Here is a 9,845-nt window from a genome sequence, read left to right as displayed (position 1 = left end):
GCCTCTGGAAGGTGGTCATGACATGACAATCGGTACTATGAGCCTGCTAGATGTCTAGACGATGACTGCTACCACCAGAGTCTTTTCTTTCTTGCTTTGGCTTCCAGTCTAGCTCTGCTGTCTTGCTCTGGGCTGCTGTGTGCTGACTAGGGGGCCCTTTGAGTTGTGTTGCTGCCTGCTGGCAAACTTGCACTTTGAGCTGTGTTGCTTTGCACTGCATTTGCTGAGTTCTGCTGAGCCTCTGTTATAGATTTAACTGACCCAAATCAGAAGTTTCAAAAATTGGCATTTAAGGACAGGAGTATGGGATTGGGGGCCCTCTTAAGGAGGCCCTGGATCATGTTCATCAGCCCAGACCTATCTGTATGTCCCATATTGAATTGTATTTCTTGCTTCCAGCACAAACTAGGACTGATGCTAAGCTCAGGGGAGTGGCTCTTACCCCGTGACTATTGATTGTGTGTCTCCAGCAGGTGCTGGCCCTCATTCTATGGAGTTCTCAGGGAAAAGACTGATATGTGGTCCCTTCCGGTGGTCACTCATGTGGAAGAAGAACAGTTACTATGTGGCATGCTGAAGCCACGCTCCTAAAAACAGATGGCGGCCAGGTGCGGTGGCTCACGCCTGTAATCCCAGCACTTTGAGAGCCCGAGGCAGGAGGATCACCTGAGGTCAGGAGTTTGAGACCAGCCTGACCAACATGGAGAAATCCTGTCTCTACTAAATATACAAAATTAGCCGGGCATGGTGGTGCATGCCTGTAATTCCAGCTCCTCGGGAGGCTGAGACAGGAGAATCGCTTGAACCTGGGAGGTGGAGGTTGTGGTGAGTCGAGTTTGCGCCATTGCCCTCCAGCCTGGGCAATAAGAGCAAAACTCTGTAGGAAAACAAAAAAACAAAAACCAGAGGGCTTACTAACTAGTGTCCTGTAAAATGTCTTGGCTGCCGTTGCTGCCGTTGCTGCTGTTGCTCCTGTTGCCACCGCTGCCGCCGCCTATGCCTCTGTTACCAGAAAAGATCCTCATCCTCTGGGCTCTATGGAAAAACATGCATGGCACAGCCAAAGGGTTAATTCAACTATTTCCATATTTCCAGGCCTTGAACCCTGACAATACAGATTTGAGGCTCTTTGGAGGAATAAATATATAAATATGAGCAGAGTAGAGAGAATTCCTTGCCTGCCAAATTATATTCAGAAACCACAAGAAAGAGAGAGAGAGAGAGACAGAGAAACCTGAAAACAGGGAGAAGAAACAAAAAATTAAAACAAAGGTCCATACTTTGATACAATTGGAAATCCGAAATTGGCTAAAATAATTTATACATCTAAAAGATAAAAAGGCGTGCAGCTTGTCTTGGTGTCTTCACCACAAAAATTCTTTCTTTCACATCTGCTGACATACAATAATTGACAATTCTTCACGGCTTTAATCCATACTGAAGCTCAAATTATACTTATACTTGGGGATCCTATCAAATTTAAACAAGGTACCCCTGTAATCTTGGGGAAGTTACTGAACACAAAATAGAGAACAAACAGGCATGCCTCACTTTAATAGCAAAACTACTGACTTGCTTAGATTTCCCACGATCATAGAATCCTCTAAAGTATCCCACATAGCATCCTCTAAAGTAAAGGGCATGGACAGTCTGACCCAATAAGTCATAAATTAAAATTAAATCAAATCCTTGGCATTTATAAGTTGGTTTGACAAAATGGAACACCATGGGCCTCCCCAACCCTTAGTTAAAATAGTTAATATGCCCCAGTGTGAATTAAAACAGGACCTTTAAGGAGTGAAGCCCATTAAATAGGATCTATTTAGAGAAGGGTTGTTTATGTCCATTGTTTTTTCCATCAACAAGCTAATTTGGCCTATTTTTAAACTTGGAAAAAATGAATGGTGCCTCACAGTGGATTACCACAACCATAATGTCATGGTCATGCCTACTAAGGCTCCATACCCAACATTACTGGAATTATTGATGTATCCAATCAGCAGCTGGTAGATACTTCCTTCTTACGGATTTGGCTGTCGAATATTCTGTTGAGTGCCCATTGCAACAGCCTCTCAGTCACAACTCGCTTCACCACCAAGGGGGCATGATGCAGCTTTCCTAGATACTCAGGAAGTGCCTCAATGAGCTTGCCATGACATGTGATTTTTGCAGTCAAGCTCTTAAATGCATCTGACTTTCTCCAGGAGCACAGATATGATTTATATTGCTGAATCCTCCTCCAAAGAGATGCATTTGATACACTCATTCAGGACATATAGATACCAAGGAGCTCAGAAAAAAAGGGTGTGCCATTGTCCCACAGGTCATGCAAAGTCCTGCCACCTCCATTAAATTTCAGAAATTATTTGGTAAACCAAGAGCTACTCTATCCCTGACACTGTCAAAAAATAGCTATCGAGCATCTTAGTACCCACAATTTTTAGAAAAGGCCCAACATCTTTTAGGTCTTTTGAGGTCCTGAAGGCAACATATTCTTCATTTACAAACTTTACTTAAGCCCAAATATGCTGCTACTTGCAAATCATCTCACCTTGCATAGGCCCCTCTTTAAGAAAAGGCTCTAAAATCTAAATTGCAGTACAATGCACATGCCCATTAATGCCCTCCAGAGACTCCTTCATTGTAGAGACTTTACAATCTCTGTACTTCTTGGAGTCTCTGGGCCACCCCCGATAGCCACTTTCCCTTAAATGTTATTCCATTCTCCCTGTGAATTGTCAAAAGAATCGCATCTGGGTAGACTGACCCTCATGGTATCTCTAGGCTGATTGTAAACCTAGAAGAAAAACAATTCTGCACACCAGCTTATATTATAAAAGCATTTTATTGAACACACTCTGGAGGTAGTTAGAACCAGAACAAAATTTGGGATTGGGGTGGGGATTCTGTTTTGACAATTTAGATTTGGGAATACTTTGGGTTCTTGTGTCAGCAGGGACCATGCTGTGGGAAACCTAAAGGCTGATTTGAAGCAGAATATAGAACTGTGGCAAGGGAGACCAGGGACTGGGAATTGGGTTCTCCTGGGAACCAAAGAATGTGGTTCTGCAATGGGCTTGGTCTAGACTACTCTCCAGAAAAGGATAAAACATGGCTTGAGCAACTGCCTAGAAGAGGCAGTCTCCGTGGGCTGGGTTGCTGCACTTGGAAGGCAGTGACTTGCAGCAGACTCTTAGCTCTTGAAGCTCTTCCGGGAGGAGGAGGTGGTGGAGACAAATTTGACGCTGGAGCTGCTACCCCCACCACTGCCAAAGCCCACCCCCAGGCCTCGGCCACTGCTTGCACTGAAGCCAGAGCCCCCCACACTGAGCCCACCGCCTAGGCCGACACCCCCACTGCTGCTGGAGTAGTAGCTTCCGCTGCTACCTCCGCCAAGACCACCGCCAAGACCTCCACCGAGGCCGCCGCCAAGACCTCCACCGAGACCACCGCCATAGCCACTGCCGCCGCCATATCCAGAGGAGACACTGCTTGTGACAACAGCTACAGGGAAAGGAGGGAGGACTCAGTGACACCGTCTGCCAGGCTGATCCTGCATGGCCCACTTATTTGATCTGCTGGTGTTGGAGCACTCTACAGGGCCCCCTTTACAGAGTAACAAACAAGGCCCAGAAGAACTGTCATTTAGTTAAGGTCCCTAAAAAAGTGGGTGAGCATAAGAGGCAAGGTGCTAGGTACTGAGGGGAGCTAGGTACTGAGGGGAGTGAGGTACTACAGGGAGCTAGGTACTGAGGGGAGCTAGGTACTGAGGGGAGCTAGGTACTGAGGGGAGTGAGGTACTACAGGGAGCTAGGTACTGAGGGGAGGAGCTAGGTACTGGGGGGAGCTATGTACTGGGGGGAGCTAGGCACTAGGGGGAGCTACGTACTAGGGGCAGGTCAGAGGACAGTGTCCAAGAAGCATAGGATGCATGTCTTACCCTTTAAGAGATAAGACATGAACCACATTGTTTCCTGTCCCAATCTGTCCTTTCCTTCCACCACCCATACCTTACTAAGTGTATTATTATAAATTACCATATGCTGGGAAGGGAAAGATTTGGACCTAGAAATAGCAGAATTCTGAGTTGGCACTAAATATATCCCATATTATTGTCGTTGTTAATGTCTGTTCAAAGCTACTTACAGATGTTGACTGGTCCAACTCCTTCTCCACTGAGTCTGAAAGGAGAAAAATTGAATTAAGGGTTAACAGCTCCCAAAAAGACAGCATTAGTCTATGTGGCTAACTCCCATCCTCATGATTCGAGTTCATTCCATAAGCCAGGAGTCTGTATGACCAAAAGCTGCTTAAGTTAAAGGAAGGGAGAACTCTCCCGAGGGACTTTCCAATGAAGAGGGATTGACCTAGAAACAAGTTGTTAGGAAAGAATTATAATTCACATTCTCCTACACCCACCATAGGGAAAGCACAAGAGATATGGGAAATATGATTATGTCAAAAGCAGTTTTTGCCTTGTAGGAGTTACACTCTGTGAGAGAATTTGGCACGGACAAAAATTCCTCAAACAGAAAGTAGTCAATGGGCAGTGTCAGAGGTTTGGCAATCCAAAGGTAGGTGAGTTTAACTCGGCTGGAGTAAACATGAAAGGCTTCCTGAAGGAAGGGGTACTGGAGGACAAGTGGGGATGGAGGTGGGCATGATGGATATTGAGGCTGAGCAAAGAACGTGGGCAAAAGCAGAAAAGACACAAGTGTCAAGACAGGTTTGCTGAGTTGCTCAGGTGCCTGGAGGACAGGCAGCACCCAGGAACACTATATTCAGCTATATGGCTATGAGTCAGACTGAAATAGTATTGATGATGTGTCATTACCATGCACAAGTCACTGATCACATGTGTGTGTGTTGTACACCCCACAGTGGAGCAGCTTGTGTCATGCTGTCTGCTCACCTGCACTCCTCGCCCTCCAGCAGCTTGCGGTAAGTGGCGATCTCCACGTCCAGGGCCAGCTTGGTGTTCATGAGCTCCTGGTACTCACGCAGCAGCCGGGCCATGTCCTGCTTGGCCTTCTGCAGGGCCTCCTCCAGCTCGGCCAGCTTGTTTCTGGCGTCCTTGAGCGCCAGCTCCCCACGCTGCTCGGCATCCGCAATGGCGTTCTGCAGGTTGGCGCACTACAGACAGAAAGGAGGAGAGTGGGGTTGCTTGGGCAGCTGAGCTGGGCCTGAGGTGTCTCCTTCTGAGACTCTGGGTCAGGCAAACCAAACTATCATGAATCCCAGACAGAAACCAGTACATCGTGGGTGGCAGGACATTGAAACACTGGTACTGGATCTGGCTCCGTGTGTTTAGCAAAAGTAAAACAAAATAAACAAAACAAAGTAGATGTCCCTTTTAGAGCTCAGGCCCCTTCCTTGCCCTCTTTCAATCACACCCTACCTGTTTCTTGACATTGTCAATCTCAGCTCGCAGCCTCTGGATCATCCGGTTCATCTCAGAGATCTCATGCTTGGTGTTGCGGAGGTCATCGCCATGCCGGCCAGCTGTCTGCTGCAGCTCCTCATACTGATGCAGCCAGGAAAGAGAAAACATTCTGTTTATATGAGTGGGAAGAACTTTCCCAAAGTTCACAGGCAGTGAGTTCTAAGTAGTGGCAAGTAGTCTGGGGCTGGTTCAGGCTCTTCCAAGGTCGAGCCAGTCTGGTGCCTTTGCTCTCCTGGAGACACTGGTGTGAGATTCAGAGTGAGATTCTTTCTCAGGTCCTTGGGTTTAGATGGAAATTGTCTATAGGGCCATTCCTATAAAGCATCCCAATGGGTCTCAGCAGGTTCCAGGAGCCCCATCCTTGGTGTCATCATGGCCTAGAATCCTAGACATGGGTGTGTCCCCTCACTCAGGAGACAGTCATCAAAGCACCCACCTTGGTCTGGTACCAAGACTCAGCTTCGGTCCGGCTGCGGTTGGCGATCTCCTCATACTGGGCCTTGACCTCGGCGATGATGCTGTCCAGGTCCAGGTTGCGGTTGTTGTCCATGGAGAGGACCACGGAGGTGTCAGAGACGTGCGTCTGCATCTGGGACAGCTCCTGCAGGGAGTTTTGGAGTCAGTCATCTGGTTCTGTGTTATGTTATTTAAGGTCAGTTCCATTCAAATCTTCCACTCATTGTGATTTGACAACTTGAGGAAAAAAACCCACCCATGTGAAAAATTTAGATAAGTTTCTTACCGCATCAAAGAACATCTTCATGAAGTTAATCTCATCCATCAGTGCATCGACCCTGGCCTCTAGCTCCACCTTGTTCATGTAGGCAGCATCTACATCCTGGGGAAACAGGGATGGTTGGCACCGCACACACCCTACTTAAGTGAGCTCCACGCTTAGCGAGCATAGCTGCAGGCTGCCAGTTCTCTCCCACCCACACGCACCTTCTTCAGCATCACAAACTCATTCTCGGCAGTGGTGCGCTTGTTGATTTCATCCTCATACCTGGTGGTGAAAGGGATGGGAAGTGTTTGTCAGAGAATGAGCAACAGGTAAGGGGTCTTTATTTCACAGTCAACTGTAAGCCTGCTTTGCAGTGGGAAGGGGCTTCTCCTCATAGGCGGAGAGGGAGGGGACACTGGTAGCATGGGCCTCTGGCCAAGGTCCTTCCCCATTTAAATACTGCTTTCTCTGTAACCGCCTACCATATAATTCTATTATTGCTATAATTCGGTTGTTTCAAGCAGATTCCTGCAGAAAAGCTGTGCTGTTTCTCCCCAGCTGCGTTACCTAGTCAATTTCTCTAGTGTTCTTTTTTGAGCTTTCAGAGGCTTAAAAAAACAAATAAACAAAACTAAATCTAGCAGCCTAGTTGCTGGTTCATAAGACTAAAGAAATTATTTGAGCCACCAAGCTGGGTTGTGTCACCAGCTCCTGCTTTGAGACAAATCTATCCAAAGGCCCATGTACCGGAGAGGAAAGCCCCAGAGAGCAAGCCTTACATCAGGGCAGAAAATTCTCCAGGTAGTGCCAAGGGCACAGAGCATGTTGCTCTGGCTGTTGGCTAAGTTCCTTGCAGAAGGCCTGAGCCTGGGACTGGAACTTTCTAAACATGAGCCTGGCTTGTGTTTTTGTTTGTTTCTTTTAGTACTGGAGGTGTCCATGGAAGGTATATCCTCCCAGTGCCCAAGGAAGGCATGGTAGTAGACTAGTAATGAAGCCCATCTGGTGCCAAAAAGACACAGCCCTCCCCTGTGTCCACCCCCCACCCCAACTCACTTGTTCTTGAAGTCCTCCACCAGGTCCTGCATGTTTCTCAGCTCTGAGTCCAGGCGGCCCCGTTCCCCAACGATACTGTCCAGCTGCCTCCTGAGGTTGTTGATGTACTGCTCAAACAACGGCTCCAGGTTCTGCCTCACGGTCTTGGTGCCCTGCTCCTGCAGCAGGGTCCACTTGGTGTCCAGAACCTTGTTCTGCTGCTCCAGGAACCGCACCTGGAGGGGAGCAGAGTTAGAAGATAGAGAAACTTGGATTTCATGTTCTGTGATCAATTCACTAAGATGCCTCCCACCTCTTTCTGTCCCTCTGAAGCTTTCCTGTGCACCGTGCCTGGCACTGGGCCCCAGGAGGGGAGGAGCAGACTGAGACACCCAAAGTGACTTTTCCAAAGGGAGATAGGACACCTATCCAGGGCACAGAAAGCACTAGGAGTGCTGCTTGGAGTGGGTCCCGGCTCAGCGGTGGCTGCAAAGGCACTCAGGCTGCTGCCCATGCACTTGTCTAACTTCCTGTCCAGTCAGCCCCGTTATATGTGGCATGGAATTCATCTCTCTGTCCAACAGTTGTCAAGAGGCCCTTGTGAGCTAACCTCTGAATGGGAAGAAATAACTCTCCCTTCCCAGCTGCCAGTCTAATTCAGAATGCGTCCACAAATCCAGAGCACAGAAACAAATGGAAACACAGAACTGTACAACTATAAAGGTATTTACACAAAGCCAAGACATCTTCCCTCTTCCTCTCCCTTTGGCATTTACTTCAGACCCACAGTGATTTTTTACAAAAGATCGTAGCTCACCTTGTCGATGAAGGAGGCGAACTTGTTGTTGAGGGTCTTGATCTGCTCACGCTCCTCGGTCCTCACCCTCTGGATGCTGGGGTCGATTTGCAGGTTGAGGGGAGTCAGGAGACTCTGGTTGACGGTGACCTCTTGGATGCCTCCAGGGGGGCAGACAGGAAAGCCAGGGCCACCGAAGCCACCTCCAAAGCCAGCTCCGCCACCGAGCCCAAAGCCACCACCAGCTCCACCGCCGAAACCAAATCCACTACCGGCACCACCTCCAAAGCCATAGCCGCCTCCAGCACCAGCACCAAATCGGTTCCTGAAGCTGCCACCACTAGTGCTGATGGATATCCTTTTGGAGCCCCCCAGATTGTAGAGGCTCCGGCTGCCATAGCCACCCACTCCACAAGCACCCCCAAGGCTGACCCTGCCAAAGCCACCACCGCCACCCCCGGACCGGGACACAGAGGTGAAGCTGGTGCGGGAGACAGACGGGGTGATGGCAGAGGCGGTGCTGAAGCTACGACTGCCCCCACTCCGGAAGGACACACTTGACTGGCGAGACATGATGGCTTGTTCCTGGTGGAGCAAAAGAACCGGGCACTAGTGGGTTGGGAGGTGCTGGAGAGAACAGAGCTTAGCAGGACGCAGAAGGTGGCTCTGTTACCCAGGAACGGCAATGCCCCCTTTTTATCCCCTCCAGAACTGGGCTGGGCGAGAGAGCTGTCGAGCTGTGAATGATTAAGTGGGCTGGGCATGCCTGGGGGGCAGCTGTGAGCTCACCCGTCACACCTGCACAGTGGTGTGGGGTGCAAACGCTTTCTTCCTGGCAGGCTCTGCTCAGTTAGAAATAACCTTGCCTTGCAGCACTGATCTCTTGGCAGCAAGTTGGTGATGCTGCCAGCAAGTATATTTTCACCATAGAGGCTGGGGGCTGAGAGCACCTCAAGAAGGATGCCAGGAAGTGAGGAGGCATTGGCATGGCCTGTGTCCTGAGGATTTTTACAGGACTAGAGGTATTGACAACCATCCCAGTATGGTACATACTGAGCATCTGCACTTCCAGTTTGGGGAAGCTGTCTATCAGTGGGGGGCAAACGATTCCCCCCAGTGATCTGCTCTTACACTTTTCCAAGCAGCAGGTTGCTGCAGGGTATTCCCCTCTGGGAAAGGCAATCTGTAGCCTTATATCTTGGTTATGTGCTGGAGGGAAAATAGAGTTTCATCCTTTTCTGCACAATTTCTTTCTTAGGGAAGGCACAGCTATCCCAGAGCCCACTGGGCAGATCTGCCTGCAAGATTCAGGTCAGAGAATGTGGGAAGCCCTCAGCGCCCCCTATAAACCACTTTGACCTTTTTAGTGCCAGGTTTATCCTTCCATAGTTCCTCCTAACTCAGCATTTGTTCTGCCCTTTGACCTTTTCCTTGCTCTTTGGCCTGGGCAGGACTCTGTGGGGGGCTTAGGAAACCCAGGGATCCCATGGAATCCCTTAAAAAAAAACCCTGAGACTCATGGGCTATAGCGTCTCTTCTCGGGGGTAGCTACTCTGCCGGCTCCCCAGCCCCTGAGGTGTGTTCCAGCAAGCTCTATTCTACTAGGGAAGAAATGAGTCATCGTATGTGTTGATACAGGCTGAAGGCCGCCACAAACACATACCTGCAGGAGCTTCTAATCTCATCAGGAACATGTTGAGAGTCTGACGGCCTGTTATAACGGCGAACCACCCTGTTCCAAGCAGCGGGACTTGCTCTGCTTTCTCTATGCTGCAGCCCAAAGTCTCCTTCAGGGCCAAGGCAATGGAAAACGGGATTCTAAGTCTATGGATTGTCCTGCCAGAAAGGCT

The 9,845-nt window shown here is 49.1% G+C and overlaps 1 protein-coding gene across 1 annotated transcript; it reads right to left on the bottom strand.

The window, feature by feature from the left end:
* Nucleotides 1-2,826: 2,826 nt before the first annotated feature.
* LOC105474313 (keratin 5) lies at nt 2,827-8,690 on the bottom strand. Its single transcript, XM_011728886.2, has 9 exons — nt 8,017-8,690; nt 7,221-7,435; nt 6,386-6,446; nt 6,186-6,281; nt 5,880-6,044; nt 5,399-5,524; nt 4,913-5,133; nt 4,147-4,181; nt 2,827-3,504 (listed from the first exon to the last, which is right to left on the bottom strand). The coding sequence occupies exons 1-9, from the start codon at nt 8,566-8,568 to the stop codon at nt 3,194-3,196; spliced, it is 1,782 nt and encodes a 593-aa protein (XP_011727188.2). The 5' UTR covers nt 8,569-8,690; the 3' UTR covers nt 2,827-3,193.
* Between the last annotated feature and the right edge of the window lie 1,155 nt (nt 8,691-9,845).

Source organism: Macaca nemestrina, chromosome 10, assembly GCF_043159975.1.
Source record: "Macaca nemestrina isolate mMacNem1 chromosome 10, mMacNem.hap1, whole genome shotgun sequence".
Classification (NCBI taxonomy): Eukaryota; Metazoa; Chordata; class Mammalia; order Primates; family Cercopithecidae; genus Macaca; species Macaca nemestrina.
The sequence above is the reverse complement of the archived record's forward strand: the minus strand, read 5'-3'. Positions and strand labels throughout refer to the sequence as shown.

What these genes read in the sequence shown, in the direction of transcription:
- LOC105474313 (XM_011728886.2), bottom strand. Translation starts at nt 8,568, where the DNA reads ATGTCTCGCCAGTCAAGTGTGTCCTTCCGGAGTGGGGGCAGTCGTAGC. An exon ending in TGAAGATGTTCTTTGATGCG is followed by an intron (nt 6,045 to 6,185) that starts GTAAGAAACTTA and finishes AACTCCCTGCAG; the next exon opens with GAGCTGTCCCAGATGCAGAC. An exon ending in TTGACAATGTCAAGAAACAG is followed by an intron (nt 5,134 to 5,398) that starts GTAGGGTGTGAT and finishes TTCTGTCTGTAG; the next exon opens with TGCGCCAACCTGCAGAACGC.